The 18,081-nt window shown below is 33.1% G+C and overlaps 1 protein-coding gene across 1 annotated transcript in view; it reads right to left on the bottom strand.

Moving 5' to 3' along the window:
- The window catches only part of Dpyd (dihydropyrimidine dehydrogenase), an 826,486-nt gene that overhangs the window by 421,380 nt on the left and 387,025 nt on the right, over positions 1–18,081 (bottom strand). The window contains exon 14 of the mRNA XM_010639922.3: positions 11,856–12,071. Within this exon, the coding sequence (XP_010638224.1) occupies positions 11,856–12,071 (216 nt within the window). The remainder of the gene's footprint in view (positions 1–11,855; positions 12,072–18,081) is intronic.

Genomic DNA, 18,081 nt, shown 5'->3' on the forward strand with positions numbered 1-18,081 from the left:
TGAAGGGAGGGCAGAGGTAAGGGGAAAGAATGAGAATCAAGACTTGTCATGCAGAGGTACATGATCCCAACAATGAATGTAACTGTACTATATCCCTAAATTGTACCAATAAACTCAATAAAATTAATAAAAAAAAAAAAAAGGGAATGTGGGCCGGGGAATTAGCTCAGTGGTTCTTCCACCTGCCTCTCAAGCACAAGGTCCTGAGTTTAAACCCCAGTACCAGAAAAAAAACAAAAAGCAAATGGCAGTTATATTATAATCAAATTGAATTAGCCAAATTTTCTGCTTACAGTTTTTGCATGCTCTCTGATATTTATACAATCACATTTACATTCCTAGTCTGGTAGCCCTTCCTGTGATTTATGGAACTTACTTATCCCTTTTGTGAGGTACTATGCTAAAATTTAAATACATGTGACACTCTCATGCTTCGGATGTTCATATATAAGAGATGAGTAACATGTGAATTATTTTTCTTTTGAAAAATAAAGGAAAGTACAGCTTACTGAACAAAGTTTTAATCTTTGAATTCCTGTAGCCTTATGTCAGCATTCACTTGCCTTGTCTTCTGGTGTACATTACATATTTTCTTCCCCCCCCTTTTAATTGAGTTTATTGGTACATTTGTGGGATACAGTACAGTTACATTCACTGTTGGGACCTTGTACCTCTACATGACAGGGCTTGGTTCTCATTTTTCTCCCATGTACTTTCTGAATGGGAGTTCAATTTTTCAGAGTAAAGGCTGCACACACACATACATATCTGATATCAGTGTATAACAAAAGTTTCATTGAATGAGATACAAAAGGGTATATAAGAGGCATTAGAAAAAGATGTCAAGTTAAATTGAGTCTAATCCATAAACCTCAAAATGATGCTACTTAATGATTTATTTAGTTAAACTTTAATAGAGGGTGAATGTGCCAAAAGAGGAATGTGAATCCATTTTAAATACAGGAAACATTTCAAATACATCCAAATGAATAAGCAGAGCATGACAAAAAGGGCTTCTCAGGAGGGAAGGAAACAGATAAGAAGTCCAGTAAGGAAAAGTGATTAGTGCCTTGAAGGATAGGTTGGTTGGGTATTTCTAAAATGTAAGTAACTTCCTGGAGTTAATGATACTTCCTGTCTCACGACATCTTATTTCAAAAAAATAAGGAAGACTGAATATGAAGCACATAGCAAGTCTTCCAAGAAAGAGGTACACAAAGGGAGCTGTAATTTTACTACAATTGAATAAATCTTGTTACAGAATAGACAATGTAGGTATGTTCTTGATAAAAATTTGACATAAGGTAAATCAGCTTTTTATTTAAGATATTTTTTAAAAAGAAGGATAAAAACTATCCCTGCTCAATAATGATGAGAATCTTATTAAAAAGTAATAAAGAAAACACAAAGGTAAAAAAAAGTATTATGGATTCAATGTATATTAATTTCAGCCAAAGTCTATCATTTAGAAATACTCATAATATGGAGATTTTTTAACCAGTTAAATATAAAGCCTGCAAAAGAATAATGTGAAAGAAGGCAAGAGCAAAATTAGGTTTTCAAGCAGTAGAACCATACTTTAAAGAAATTTTCATTAACCATAATTATGAGACTTTTCCATTAACCTTAACACTGATTGCTGCTTTAAAAGAGAGGGAGGGAGAAAAGAAAGGGAAAAGAAGGGAAGGGAAGATAAAGGAAAAGGAAGGGAAGGGGAGGGAGAGCAAAGGAGAAACTTAGTAAATGAGAGGGATTTTCCATTGCAAGATAGGTTCATATATTAATTAATCCAGACCCAAACTGTCATGTCAATTTATATTATTAAGAAGTCTATGATTTGTCATGTAAAGGTACAGGATCCCAATGATAAATGTAACTGTACTGTATACTTAAAAAGTACCAATAAACTCAATAAAAAAGTCTATTTGAATTTCATCTTGTCCATTTTACCAAAGTGATTAACTAATTAACAAGTGTGAAATCACAGCCTAAAATGGAAAAAAGGTGAAGATTTAATTATATTGGAGAATTGATTAGTCTGCTTCATAGTCAACTAGCCCAAATTTGAAATAAACTGTGAAATACCATTTGAGGCAATATAAATAATTTTAATAATGTACATGGCTAAAAATATCATACTGATAACAAATACAATTTTTTATTTAATATTAAAATGTATTCATTAACTTTTGTTTGCAAACATCTTGATTTACATTTTCTATTTAACAAACTAAGTCTAGCAAACATGGAAAACAAGCCAACAGATTAGAACTTTGGGGAAAGATAATAGCATACTTATTAGATTCTAACTTGGAAGATCTAGCTTCAATATTGAATGTGTACACACAAGTGAATGAGTGTGCAAGCATATAAATACATTCAATTTTGTTGAAAAGATTAGGGTTACACCACACAAGAGCCTGGTATGTGGTCGTAAACACGTGCATGAAATCTCCTATACTGCTATACATGTGAACTGTAACTTTTAAATAAACTCATTCTTTATGAGAATGAATCAATTTTATGAATTTTAACAAAATAGATCTAAATAATTAACACAGACAGGTTTCAAAGAAGCTATTAGTATGGGACACGTTTTGGTTCTAAGCCTTGTACATTAATGCACATAGAATTTTTTTAGTTAATGTACTAGTATATATCCACAGAACAGTATTACACAATAAATAGGAATTACTTGTGCACAAAATATGAAGCTAAAATGACAGCACTGAAAATAATGCTCTGGACCATTGTTCATGATATAATAATGTGGAAATTTTTAATAATAACAAAATAAATAAATGTGATTTAATGTTTTAAAAATATAGATCATTGTTTTTGCCAAGACCTTCCATAGGAAGTTACTGAGTAAATGTAATGTCCTATATTGTAATCCAAGGAAATTTGTCAGGCTCTAAAATATCACACAGCATTTTAAAGAAATTTTCAGCTTTAATATTTTTGGCATCTATAGTTCTAAAGATGCTATTCTTCATTCTTGTCTGGCCAGCAGATGCTAGCAATTTGTGCAGTTTGTGCAAATACAGGTGCAACTTCCTCTCAATTAAGATATTGTGGATTGAAACAAGTTTGTTGAAATCCACATAGAAGAGGGGACAATCTACATCGTAAAAAGTCTGTAAACCTTATTATGGGAAAGGGACTATTTAGAAAAGGAAAAGAAAAGGTTTATAGATTGGACACGAGAGCAGACTCCAAGTAAATGAAGAGCTGTCATGTAGAATTGTGGTTTAAATTAGAATCCTGTAATTATTCATCCATCTAAAAAGAATGCATCACATCCTTCTTATCTACTTATCTGCCAGAATTTTGGGGTTTTTTTTTTTGGCAGTAAGCATACCAAATGAACAAGAGGGACAATATCCTTCTTCTTATGGAGCCTACTTTTAAGAGACTAAAACAAAAAATAAGTAAACAAATAAATACTCAAGAGCACTACAATGACAATTTTATGTAATGAAAAATAAAGTTTAGAAAACAAAATAGGAAAAAATGAGACCCAAGACCTGTCATGCAAAGGTACAAGATCCCAATGATGAATGTAACTGTACTGTATACCTAGAAAGCACCAATAAACTCAATGAGAAAAAAAACAAAAACAAAAACAGAAAAAGAAAAAAAAATGACCAGGGTAATATGGCACAGAAAGACTGAGTTTTGAGTGGTTGGCAAGGCTTCTCTGAGGAGGTAACCATTGATCTGAGATGTGAGAACCAATCATACGAAGATCCGAAGGCAGAGCTTTGTACACAGAGCAGACACCAAGCAAAATAAGCAAAACAGCTCTAAGATAGGATGCAAAATGCCATCTCAGAGGACTGGAAGAAGGGCCAACGTGTTGGGATAAAAATGACATAGGGAAAGTGGCATTGAATGACTGGATTCTCAGATGGTTTCAGTTCAAAATGTTCAGACTCTATCTCTGTCTCTCTCTCTCTTTGAAATTTCTATATAGTTTACATTTCTCAATAGAAATACAAGCATCCATGGGTGCAATACTGCTCACCAGAGAAAAGCCCTCTGGATATCTATTCAAGTTGAATCCTAAATCTCCAGAACACGGATTAACTGACTTCATGTTAGATCTAAAGTAATGAGTTTCTCAAAGAACAAATTATTAAAACTGATTTTTGTATTTAAGATTTTGGTTCAAAACCTATGTGGTGGATTTAAGTCTTCTGATGGGACAAACCATTTCCACGCTCCTTTATTCTGATCTGGCCTTGTGACTTGCTCTACAAATATAATACAATAAAAATCATATTGTGCAAACCACTGAGCTTCAACCCCAAAAAGACTGCAGTTTCTCCTCCCGCCTTTTTGGAACTAGCACTGCTAAATTGTGAACTCGCACTATGTAGTCTCTGAAGATGAATCCATATGGAAATAAAAGTTTAGTCATGACAGCTGAGGACCCAGGCATTCGAATGAAGTCATGAGGGACAGCCATCATCCCACCAAGCAGACTGTCAGCTAACTGCAAATGCGTGAGTAGAACAATTAATGACATGGAAAGAAAGCAAGCCAACCCAGCTGAGCCCAGACCACATAGCCAAACTATAGAAAGAAACACAGCTAACTTGTTGGCCTTTGGAATCACTAAATTATGGAGTGGCTTATATGAAGCAGATTATATGAGAATTATATGAGTATCAGTTACATTCGCCTAGCATAACAAATTCTAAAACAGGTGACAATGACTTTGAGACTCTGAGTCAGGCAGAGGCTTGAAAAACCAAGTGTGGGCTGTTAGTAAAGGTTTGAAGAATGCACAATAAACTGCTAATAGTGACTACGATGTTGTGTAAACAAATTCATACAGGGCTGGGAAAAGAACAGACCCCATTGTGTGGTGACAGAACAACTGGAAAGAAGGTTGACTGGTGATAATTCGGAAAATAGAAAACGTATTTGTAGTTCTAGGAAATCCCTAGATAGGATCACAAAAGTATCGGTTCAGTATTTCCACCCTAGTATAATGAGGTATAAGAGGGAGAATAGCTGAAGAAGAGCATACTTAATTTGCTAAGCAAAACTTCTGGTGAATCAAAAGAGCTCAGACCTTGCTGGGTTAGAAAACAAAGTGATTCTTTACAATAAGTGCCTCCTCCATAGAAAAAGATTGTCGAAGTACTTAAAGATCACATAAAGAGTGTTGTAGAAAGACAGTTTGTTAAGACCTCAGAAAAATTTAATGCAGGCCTTAGTAAAATCTCAGAAGAGAACAGGGATCCAATGACTCCTAAGGACACTGTGCCACAGCAGCAAGACATATATAAGATGGAAAGAAGTCTGTTTCATGGAGAACTAGGGGTGCAACATGATGTCACTCCTTAACGGCTTTAAAACAAATTAAGAGAGTTTCATGATGATATCATCCTGAGTTGGGATAAAAAGGTACAGCTCAAAGTAAAGAGAGGAATATAGCGCCTTATTTTCTGTGAACAGGAACATACTGAGAAAGCTAGTCAGCTTCCTCCATGGAACATCACTGGCCACTTACAAGGGTCAGTGACTGGGGAAGAGTTAGCAGCCTTGAGGGTAGACCAGAACAGTGATTAAGAAGCCACCATCAAGAAAAACTGGACCCTAAACAAGAAGCATCCCCTAACCCTAGAGACAGAATCTTTGAAAATATGTTCCAAGCTGAATTTCAAAACTCTATGTACAAGTGATTTCTATACGCCCTTCATTTCCTGTTTCCAAATGAGAACATTTAGTGTGGTTCTCTTTATTTTGTTATTATTCATTCATTTTATTAATTCTGTTTTTATTAATAAATGTTTGCAGTACATAATAATTACTCACCATGGAGAGTTTGTATGTGTATATAATACATTTTATTCCCCTGTCCCCTTCCTCTCCTAACCCTTAGCACATGTTTTTGATACATAGCAATTACATTCACTTTGGAGATTTGGTACATATACCTGTGATATTTTGACCATTATTTTCTCCCTTCCTCCTCCTTCTCCAGACCTCTTCTTGATTATATTATATTGTATTGGTTGTATGCGGAAATAATCTTTCTAGTTCAAAGAAATTTGTTAAGTTTAATTCAGGTATCCTCAGTTGCAGGGATAGCAACTTGGAGCTAATGTATTACAAGACCATGGATATTAAAATTGAGGTCATATTCGATGGCATTTTAGTATCTTCAAAAGGAGTGGAAGCACTTTGTACATCACAGGGATGTGAACTACTATTATAAGATAGAAACTTAGGACCATCTGGAAAAGTGGGCACAGCCTGTATTCATATCTCTTTATGATATAATTTTGTATGTCTTGTCATCATTAGGTAATATATTGACCTCGTTCTCGAATCTAAACCAACCTCAACTCTTGCTTTCATCGGGAGAATAGGTGGAAGTGACTGAAGTTGCTTCAGAGAGGGTGTTTAACCGGTCTTTTAGCTTCCACTCTTCTCTGGAAAGATTACCACATTGCGAGCAAGCCCAGACTATCTTTCTTGATGATGAGGTCTCATCAGGCAAGAGAGATTAAAGAGACAAAAAGCAAGGCTCATCCATCTCAGCAGCTATAATAATCCCACTTGACACCTTACACTCTCACTTTTAGTGAGAGCCTCTTGCCAGTCCTCAGATATTCACCAACTTGCCAATGTACAGATGACCTACACAGACATAATTATTGTGAAGAGCTGTCCATAGGAGCTCAGCCCAAACTGCCAAGGAACATGATGACCAGCACATAGACACATAGATAATTTCTGTGTTAAACCCTGGCAATTTATTTAACTTTCTCAGATTATTATTTCATCTAATTAAAAAAAGAAAGTGTCTAGTTTCTAGTGATATTAAAACTTTTTTCCAGAAAACTTACGAAAAACATTTAGCCTGAACATTCTAAGCACTAAATACTTTGTAGTGAACAAAGTACACAATAATAATAACAAAAGGAATAACAGTAACCTAAAATATTCAACAACATGCCCAAGATATTGATTTAAAACTGACTGAATGGAGAGCAGAGTCTCTCTGGCCAAAGTTTGCCCCACACATAATCTTCCTCTCGATATCTGTTAGTCTTTCTCTAGAGTATGTATTTACTTGGAGAAAAACACACTGCATTTAAAAATTAACAATTCAAAAAAAATTAATATAAAAATCAACAATTCATTAGTATTAATAATGTATAGTAATTTATTCCATGACATCTCAGAGGGCAAAATTATACATAAAACAAATGAAAGTTATGAGAGCTGATTTGGGGTTCACAAAATGGATATATCTCAAAAATAGAACTTTCCATAGGTCCAGTAGGCTGCATGACTTTAAATATCTAGCATATCCCTAGCCTTCAAGAACAGGTTACATTTCTTCTCTGGCAGTTGAGCTTACATAGCTGGCCAGATGATTTTTAAATCATTTCCTAACATTATCTGAGTCTTACTATTTTCTCAATCTCCTCTGAATTTTAAATGGTTATTCAATACCTCAGTTCTTAAGATGTAATCTATGCATGTAGAAATTCCACTGACATTTTCATTTTTAGATAGATATAGATGCAATATACAAAGCAACATAGGATACAGAAAATTTTAAATTGGCCTTTTCTTCTTTGAGATCAATACTCAGAATAATCAATTGCTTTATGTGTTAACTATCTGTTCATATGACTGGAAAAAGAACTCAATATGCTTGGTGCCAAAAATCTATTTATTCATTTATTAATTCATGTATCCAATGAATATTTATGAAACATTTATCAAATCCTTCCTATAAACTAAGCATTGTGCTGTGTGGTATAAGGTTATATTTTATAGAAAGAGCTACAATCAATATTTTGACTCTAAAGCAAGAACTGAAGAAATTTAAACATTTTTTATTTTTGGTTTTCAGGATTTAATACTGAGGGAGACCATTACACATTTACCTAATCACCAGACACATTTTATAACAAAATATATTCATTCAAGGTTATTTCTTATTAAAATATTATGTAGCTCTCTCTGACAGTACAAAATTTATGGAGGTGATTAATAAAAGCAAACTTTTTATCTATCCTATCAATATAATGTGAACACAGGTCAAGGGGTTATTTTATGTGATGTCAAAACCATTTCTAATATTCCCAGTTAAAAAGGAGCACCTCTCTGTTTTGTCATGATAATTTAGCTTTAATAAAGCCTGACAGGTTGATTTCTCTCCCATCTTTTATATTTAAACTTGAACCTAACATATATTTATATAGAAAAATCACTTTATAGTTGTACTAAATATCATTTTATCATTCCTATAAAATTCAAGCAGAATTTCAAGAAAAGCAGGCTGATTATTTTAAGACTTTCTTAAACTGATTTGTAGAGGCAGAATATACTTAAGATAATAATAAGACTTTCTTAGACCTATTTGTAAAGGAAGAATATAGTTAATAAAAACCTTTGATATTATTTAACACAAAAGCAAACAGAGATCTTTTTATATTTGACATTAAAAATCTGATCACTTGCCTCCCTAAAGAAAGCACATACAGCTTTTATACAGACTACACAGTAAAGAATAATAATATTTCTGTTTACTGAGATATCAACTGGCATTTCACTGTAAGTCAATGGTCTATCGTTGCTACAGCATATTAGACCTCAATCTGGCATCTACAAATGTCAAGAGTATAAAAAAATATATAGGATGAAAATCAAAAGCATGTTCTGAACTCCACCCTCCTGCAAAAAAAAAAGGGAAACAAAGTTCATCTAAACGAATTTGCTGCAAAATCAGTGCAATATTCAGCTGTCAATCTAGAAAAACAAGGGAGCCACACTGTCAGTAGGACAGGATAATAAAATTTCCAGCAGATGTTCAGGCAGGGCTCTAATTTTTACTGAACTCCCTTGGTAAGCATTTAATTTCTTTATCATATGCAGCCTTGGAAAATTGTACTTCATCAAAACTGTATTGTGAAATATTAATATTTCATATGATAACAAAACTCTATAGACTAACCTTTGTCATATTAAAATAATCCAAATTTCAAATGTCAAGATTCTAAATTTTAATACATTTTAAATAGATTATTGAATTGGTATAATAAATTATAACCAGGCCAATCTCAGTTGGTATGTTATAATGTCACACAAATGTATAGTAAATATAATATTTTAAGAGCTAGCCTTAGATGAAAGGCAGAGGAAAAAATATGCATCAAGTATTGCATACCATATATCATCAATAAGAAAGACAGAAGTTCTTAAAATGCAATTATATACTCAAAACAGGTTTAATCACTAATTGGAGCAATATAAGAAAACCAAATGGAGTTCTCTATGAGACAAATGGACTATTCTATAAACTCATATACAGGAAGTAATCATTTTTGAAAATGACTATAGAAATGTAAGGTGGCATCATTATTTTTGTCATTATAATTTGCATAAATGTGTTTCTTGAACTAATTTTTGAATAGTATTTTTAACATTATTTTGTACCCATTATCAAACTAAGTAAAGTAGCACTTCTGAAAAGATCCTTCTTTATGTTTCACATATCAGATTTAATTTGCATTTAATCATAACTCCCCCTTTGAATCAACATCACAGTCTTTCAAATTAATAGATTAAATTCATATTTAAGGTTGAGAAAGAAGTTAGCTCCACATTCATTTACGCTGCTGATCCCATTAAAGAAACTGCTCCTAAGCTACTGAAAGATACAGTGTCACAAATCAATGCACGGCACCAATAGAGAGAAGACATATTTCTGATTAATCAGAATTCAATTTTTGCAAGCAAAGAAACAGCAAATTTAAAGCTTTTTCCTTGCCATAATTCTTCACTAATACCTTAACCAACTATTTTTGATTACATGTATGTATTTAAAGTATAATAACTAATATAGTCATTAATTGCCATTTGAGACTATTTTCCACAACAGCTTAAACATTTGATTATAGCTTCCCACTTACTCTTAAAAGATGAATTGAAACAAAGGCAAACATACTATTAATATTCTACAAGATTATAAACAATTGATCCATGGTATTCTACATCTGAATGGAGTCTACTTTGTTCATTTTTACACTTTGTTTAATGGAATGCTTTGTAAATATTCAGTTTATTTAGAAAAAAATCCTTCTTCTGATAATTAAATGTAAAAATCTTTAAGAATTTTTTTGTGCATTGACTTTTCTAACTTTTAAGGATTGTCTTGATTTTCTTGATCATACTTACATGTAGCACGCTGTAAAGCTGTCAGAATAAGACAGCTGTAATGTTTTAGCCATAATAATGCCAGCTATTGATCCCAGTAAGAGAAAAAAGAGGGAGAGAATGTGCTTAATGGGGCATGTTTGTTCTCTATTATTTTCTTTGCCTAAGGATAAGGCTGATTTAAATAATGATACTCTTCTTAGTCACTAGCTTCACACATTCTTATACATTAATTATTACTAACTATCAGCTAGTGCGGAATACACTGTGAGGTTTAGCATCTACAATTTTGTAAATACATGGTCTAAAAAAATGCTAAATTCATCTGCTTTTTCAAAAATTTCAAACTATTAGGAGGATGACACCTATTGTCTAAGGCATTCTACTTTGAAAACATGCATGTATGTGATTAGTGTACCTCAAAGAATTAATTTCAACTTTAAAATGTAGTACATTTCCTGTTAATTATGTCTACTTCTGGACTGAGTCATATTGCCACATGAAACTGAGGATATATGTTAGGGGGGGGAATGTTTTTGTAAAATATTTTCAAACATTCATCAAGAAGCTTATGTTAGCATCAATAGATTATAAGGATTTTTCTTTACATGAATTAAATCTCAGGTTTTTTTGCAAACCGGATCAACTGTCTCCATAACTTTGAATTGAGGTATATGTCTCATTTAAACACTTCCCCAAATCCACAAACAATTAATTGTATCAAAATAAAAACTAAAATGCATGTAATCCAGGAATTTCAGCGCTGGGTATATATCCAAAAGAAAGCAAATCAGTATGTCGAAGAGACATCTGCACTCCTTTGCTCCCTTCAGCACTATTGACAAGATATATGTATATATATATATTACTCACACATATCACATATTTTATATATACAAATAATATATGATGGAATAATGTTCAGCCATGATAAGGGTGAAAACCTCTCATTTGTGACATGGATGGAACTAGAATTCATTAATATTAAGGGAAACAAGTCAGGCACAGAAAGACAAGTACCACATGATCTCATTCACATGTGAAAGCTAAAAAAGTTGATCTCAAAGACTGAGAATAGAATGGTCATTACCAGAGGCTAGAAAGAGTAGAATGGAGGGAGGTATGGGGAAAAGTTGATCAATGTGTGCTCACGTACAACTGGACAGATGTGGAAATTCTGATATGTTACTGGCAGATAGGATGACTACAGAAAATAATCAGCTGCATTTTCAAAGAGTGAAAAGAAAGGACTTTGAAAGCTAATGATAAATCTTGGAGGAGATTAAATATGTGAAACCTGATTTAATTGTTACACAGTGTATACATGTATCAGAACATCATATGGTATCCTATCAAAATATGTAATTTTCACGTATCAGTTAAAAAATTTCATAAGAAGCCAAGTGTTTGGATTACTAAATGAAATATCACCTATATAATATAATGCTTCATAAAAATGCAAAATGGAAAATATTATGATACACACTGTCCTATGGGACAGATAGAATGAAAAGAAATTAAAGGTTAATGTGTAATGACAGGATTTGTCTAATAATATAATAGCTACTATATCTTGGTCAGAAAAATTTTCCATAATATACTCTTTATGCTTTAATTAAAATACACATTAGGCAATTAAATATGATTTCAAAAATAGTTCTTACCTTATCAAGAGAGAAAGTTTTGGTCAGGGCAAAGGCCCATCCAGCTTCAAAAGCTCTTCGAATCATTGATGTGCTGGTAGCTGGAGTTGCACTAGCAAGACCAAAAGGATTTATAAACTTCAGCCCAGCCATTTCCACACTAATATCCACCAGATCAATAGGAGTGTAAAAGAGGGGTAGCTCAGGCTTGGCAGAAACTGATGCTCCATATTGTGACTACAAAAGACAAACAGCCAATGATTGGTCCAACTTCCTATTTAAATCATCCATACAATCTTTTACAAAAACGAATGTTACATTTTAATGAATACAGATTACATCAGTCTGTTTACAATGATGAAAAGTGGCCAAAAGCCAGTTATCAGTGAACCAAATTCGTATATAATTGTCATTCTTTTCTAATTTAAGTATGGACTATTGACAGAAATAAAATCAATTAAACAGACAACTCTAAAACATACAGAGAATCAAACACAAAAGGAAACGACTTTAGAATTTTTCTCTTTGCTTCCATAAACGCAGCCTCTTTTTACTTATTTTATGAAAATGTCTTCCTGTTCAGAGATATGGACAACAGCAAATCAGGAGTCCTAAATTCTATTTCCAGTAATCTCACTACAGTCTATGCAATTTTAGGAGGACCCTTGTCTTTTTTACTCTGTAGTTTTCAGTATAGCAGTAGGAATGCTGGTTACCTAATTTCCTACCTCATAGGGATATTGGAAAATGCAGGAAATCATAAGCCACAGGGAGACATCTAATTTGGAAAGAGGGCAATACACGCATGAGAAGAAGGGGAGTCTGTTGTATTTTTTTCAGAAACAAAACAGGTACCACCAGTTTATGTGGAAATCTTCAATAGTCACTCAAAACTGTACATTGACTTTTGTTAAATGCTCACTGTAATAATGCTTTCTTGTGGAATTATTAGAATGATTTACTGACAATTCTTATGCATAATACTCTGTAGCAAGGTAGATGCTTGCTAAATTATATTTCTTTCTCCCTTTTTCTGCCTCTCCCTCCCTCTGTTCCTCTGTTTATCTCTGAATGAAAGTAATATTGAAGAATTTAAAAAGGATGAATTTTCACAGCCAAAGTAGTTCTTGAATGGGCAGGGCTAGTTAATTCAAAAGTAGAACTTCTCTTTCTCTTGAATTATCACTCAAAAGAAAAGTTATTTGAGCAGAATTTTAATTTTATAGGAGTGTGTCTTGTGTAGATAAAAGATTTCCATGGCTTGCACAAAAATTATTTCTAGTCCTCCACCACTTACAATGAAAAACAAAGTTCACTTAATATGTAAAGAGGCGTCAAACTTGCTAAGTGAAAGACTTGTGTTCCTGGTCTTGTGAAAGGGTGCCAGACAGCATCCAGGCTTCAGTTATGACAAGCACTCTCTGCCAGGGATGTCTTCTTTTCTGTCCCCCGCCCACCTTCCCTTTCTCCCTTCTTCTCTTTCCTGCCGTCTTCCCCTTTGTTTGTTCGTCACCCTTGGTCCCTTCCTTCCTTCCTTCCTCCCTCCCTTCTGGAATTCCTTCCTTGCTTCCTTCCTTCTTTGCTTCCTTCCTTCCTCCCTACTTCTCTCCCTCCCTCCCCCTTCCCTTCCTCTTTCTGGTGTTAATGATCAAATCCAAGTATATTCGGTAATTAATCTCTTGAGATTTAAGAATCTCAAGTTTCAGTTCTCATCACAGAAAGAATTCCTCAAAAATCCCGGTTGTAACCTTCAAACTGAGATTTCCAAGAGACTGCAACACCTTCAGATATGGATTTCATGCTCCCATGTCAAATTCAACCTTAAAGACATACTACAGAGTTAAAGACATACTACAGTGAATCGTAATACCTAAATCATTGAAGTGGCTTATATGCCCATCACAGAAGAATGGATAAAGAAAATGTGGTATTTACACATCATGGAGTACTACTTTGCCATAAGGGGGAGGAAAGGCAAGAGAAAGGGATGAAGAAAAGAATTGAGATGTGTTATTTACAGTTACCAAGTCCCCATGAAGAATGTAATCAACATGTAATGGAAACATGTACTAATAAAAAATAAAACAAAATAAAAACTGGAATAAAAAATGCTATCTAAAAAATATTCTACCCCAAAATTATGCTACCCAATAAATCCGCTACCCAGATTTCCAGTTTCATACAATTTTATTTCACCAGTCATTCAATAGTGTTAGTCAACAACAGATACAAAAAACAAAAAACAAGAAACAAAAAAACTCTAGGTGTTCAACCCAAGACATAAGTTCTGTGAGAGTTCTATTACAGAAAAGAATGCTGTGCTAGCATCAAAAATGACACAGAAGAAAAGAGTATCGGCATGAAATAGTGTTTATCATATACTATGTGAAAGAAAAGTGAAGCAAAGCTTCATGCAAATACAAAGTTTTGTATAAATATACCCATGTGTATATAGCTTGTTATATGTTTTGTTCACCCTTTATCACAAAAGTTGTAATATGTAAAAGTTGTAATATGTTAGCCAGAATCATTTTATGGAATAGGAGCTCCAGATGACACTTAATTTAAAAATGCTGATTGTGTTTTCAATATTGTTAATAAGCAACACAAATTAATATATATGAAATAAGTAGATTTCAGTGTATGCTAAAAGTTAAATTTTATTTTTATTCTAAATGAACAGTTTATAACTCTATATAGCTATGTGGTGCGATGTTTTGATTTATGAATATAATATGAAATAATTAAATCAAGCTAGCTAACATGTCTGTCATCTCACATTCTTAACATTTTTGTGGTGAGAACATTTGAAATTTCAGTAATTACGTACAGCACCATTGTTAACTATATTTATCATGCTGTATAATAGATATAAAAGGTTCTTCCAGTTTAATTCAGATTCTGTGACCTTTATCATCATCATCCTATGTCCCCCACCCCACCTTACCCTCTGTAGCTATCATTCCACCTTCACCTTCTAAGCATTTGATATTGTGGGATGCCACACATGAGTGTATGCTGGATTTTTCTCTCGGTGCCTTGCTTACATAATTTAGCATAATGCTTCCTAGTTTCAATCAACTTATCAGAAATGAAATAATTTCTTTCTTTTTAAAGGCTGAATATTATTCCCTGAAAATATGTACAACATATTCATGATCCACTCTTTACTTCATGGACACTTACATTGATTCCATAGCTTGGCTATTATGAATAGTGCTTCTATGAATGTAGGAATACAGATATCGCTTTGAAATACTGATTTCAAAACTTCACGGTAAATATCCAGAGTGGAATTACTAGATAATAAAGTAATTTTATTTTTAGTTTCGTGAAATGGCTATGCTAACTTACATTCCTATCAACATTGTACAAGGGCTCCCATTTATCCACACCCTCATGAATATTTGAAATCTTTCATCTTTTTATAATAGCCATTTGACAGGTGTGAGATGACACTGTGGCTTTAATTTGCATTTCTCTGATAAATATCAATGTTTAAAATGTTTTCCTATGTTTTCAGGCCATTTGCATATCTTCTTTTGACAAATGTCTGTTCAGGTCTCTGTGTATTAATTATTTCAGGGTTTTGTTGCCTGGTTCCTTATATATTTTAGAATTCATTCTTTATTAGTTGTATGAGTTGAAAATGTTTTATGTAACCCACAGGTTGTTTCCATACATTGTTAGTTGTATCTTTGTTGTGCAGAGTGTCTTAGTTTGATTTTTGTGTATTTTTGTTTTTGCTGTGTGTGCTTTGGGAGCCAAATCCGAGTATCATTGCTCAGACCAACATTCTATAGCGCCCCCCATGTCTTCTAATAGTTTCATCACATTTTCTTGTCCTGCATTTAATACTTCATTTATTTTGAGCTGATTTTTTATATATGGTGTGAAATAAGTATCAAAATTTAATTCCTCTGTATGTGGATATTCAGTCTTCCCAAGATCATTTTTAAAATGACTCTCCTTTTCTCATTATATATTCTTGAAATTCTTAAAAATAAGTTGGCTATATATATGTGCGGATTCATTGTATCTCAGTGGTTGATGTGCCTTTTTTTCTTGCCAGTGGCATGCTTAAAAGAAATTTTAAAAAGAAACAGTGATAATTTAAGTCCCATCAAGTGAATATCAAGGTAAAGAGCCTGCTTGTTAGTTTCTACCACACACACTGTTCTGAATCCATCTTTTCAGTTATATTATTATTGCTCAAAGCAGTTAATTTATAAAACTAGAAAAAAATCAAAGAAGTGATCTACATTAAAAGCTTTATTTTATAAAAAAGAAACCCAGGAGGTTAAGGAGTAACCTGTAAGATACTCTGTGGCAAAGGCCCAACAATATAAGGATGTATTTTTCAGTATTGCTAGCTAATGTTTTACAACCAGCTCTCAGTAATTGAAATGTTTCCATCATCCTCTGCAACGTCTAGTTGTTCAACATATACTTAAATTGAAAAAGAACAAAAAAATGAAATGTTAACTAAAGTTATAAAGAATTGAGATGAGGAAGTTAAAGTAGAGATTAAAGAAAACCTAGCTGTCCACTTTTAGACTATACAGACAAGGTGTAATATTTCTCTTTTAGAAGACTTTTCCACATATAAGAGACGTGGAAAATGAGAGAGAGAGAGATGTCTAAAGATCATTTGTTTTGAAAGTTTGCTTCTTTTCCTTAGAATTATTTTGTAAAGACTGAGTAAATATTTGTCACTTAAAATACAATTTCCAAAAATTAACATGATGGCATAGGTTATGAGAAGTTCCAGATTTATATGAATTACACTTAAATTTTCTCATTTCATTCCCATCTGCAAATTCATACAAGGGTCTTCATTACCTATGGAATTAAAACATAAACTCCTTAGTATTATATAATCTTAATTTTGATTTGGGATCTTCTCTAACCTTACCCTTTATAATTTCAACTCCTACCACTCCCTCCCGTATCTTATGTTTTGGTTTATTAACTTCATTGCAATTTATCAAAGCAATCCACATTATGAATGCATGAATACATTTCAACTTTTTTTTTTGATAGGAAGGGGCATAGATTATTATCATCTTTCTAAATTTAATGCTTGAAAATTCAAATTTTCTGTCTTCATTCAGTCTGTCTTAACTGAGAAAGTTCACTTGTGCCCTGCAACCAAACTTTTCTTTCTTATCATACTTTGTACTTGTTTGCTTACATGTATGCATCCCCTGTTTAACTTAATTTCACCATGAAACATGGCAGAAAAGTACTTGCAAAAATTACTAAATATGTTATGCTAATTACCTGGGATAATTGCACCTTTTTATATGAGTTTCCAGTAAGGTGACAATCAGAAAAGATGAAATAATCATTTCAAATATATAGAAGTTAATTATTCCATGGTTTTAATCTAAAGATTCTCTGAAGGGCCATCTAGTGGGAATAGTAAGTAACTGCTCTGGGTTATTAAATTATGGTATTATGTAAACATAAGCATTCTATAATTCAGTCATATAAATGACATAAAGATTGGTCAATCTAATAATTTTTCTCTCATCCAGCCTATAATAAGGTGTTTTCCTACATTCCATTTACTTTTGACTTCCAGGTTGGAAGAGATTTCTCTAATGGCAAGCAAGACGAAGTAGCCTTAGATAGTTGGTTGTTAGGAGGGTGCAGAAGTATCTAATGAATGTCAAGTGGAAATACACCTGATCCTCCAGGAAAAGCTAGAAATTCCCAATGAAAACCACATGAGTCTCTCTGTTTCTATGTCTATAAACTTAATTCTTTCTCTAGCAGTTACCTTCTTCCACTTCCTTATCCAGAATGGCTGATATTTCATTGGTGCAACCCATTTATTTTCTATTCTAGATACAAAAATATGTAGAGTATTAAAAACTCTGACGTCAACACCACACAGCCTTCATGATAATTACTTGAGAATCGCTTGGAGTGGAACTTAACTGTTAGTTTCTTTTTTTTTTTTTTTATTTGGTTTATTGGTACATTTAGGAATACAGTACAGTTACATTCATTGTTGGGATCATGTACCTTTACATGGCAAGTCTTGATTCTCATTTTTTCCCCTTACCTCTGCCCTCCCTTCACCCCCTCCTCCCCTCCCCATCTACAAACACTTTATTTTCATCTTTTCATTCTCTCACATTTTTTTCTTTTCCCTTTTTGTTCTTCCCCTACGTATCACACCTTCCCTACACCTTTAGCTCCTTTCCTCCCATTTCTAAATGTCAGTAATCTTATTAGA

The sequence above is a fragment of the Fukomys damarensis genome, unplaced genomic scaffold, assembly GCF_012274545.1.
Source record: "Fukomys damarensis isolate Sample0158 unplaced genomic scaffold, DMR_v1.0_HiC HiC_scaffold_33, whole genome shotgun sequence".
Classification (NCBI taxonomy): Eukaryota; Metazoa; Chordata; class Mammalia; order Rodentia; family Bathyergidae; genus Fukomys; species Fukomys damarensis.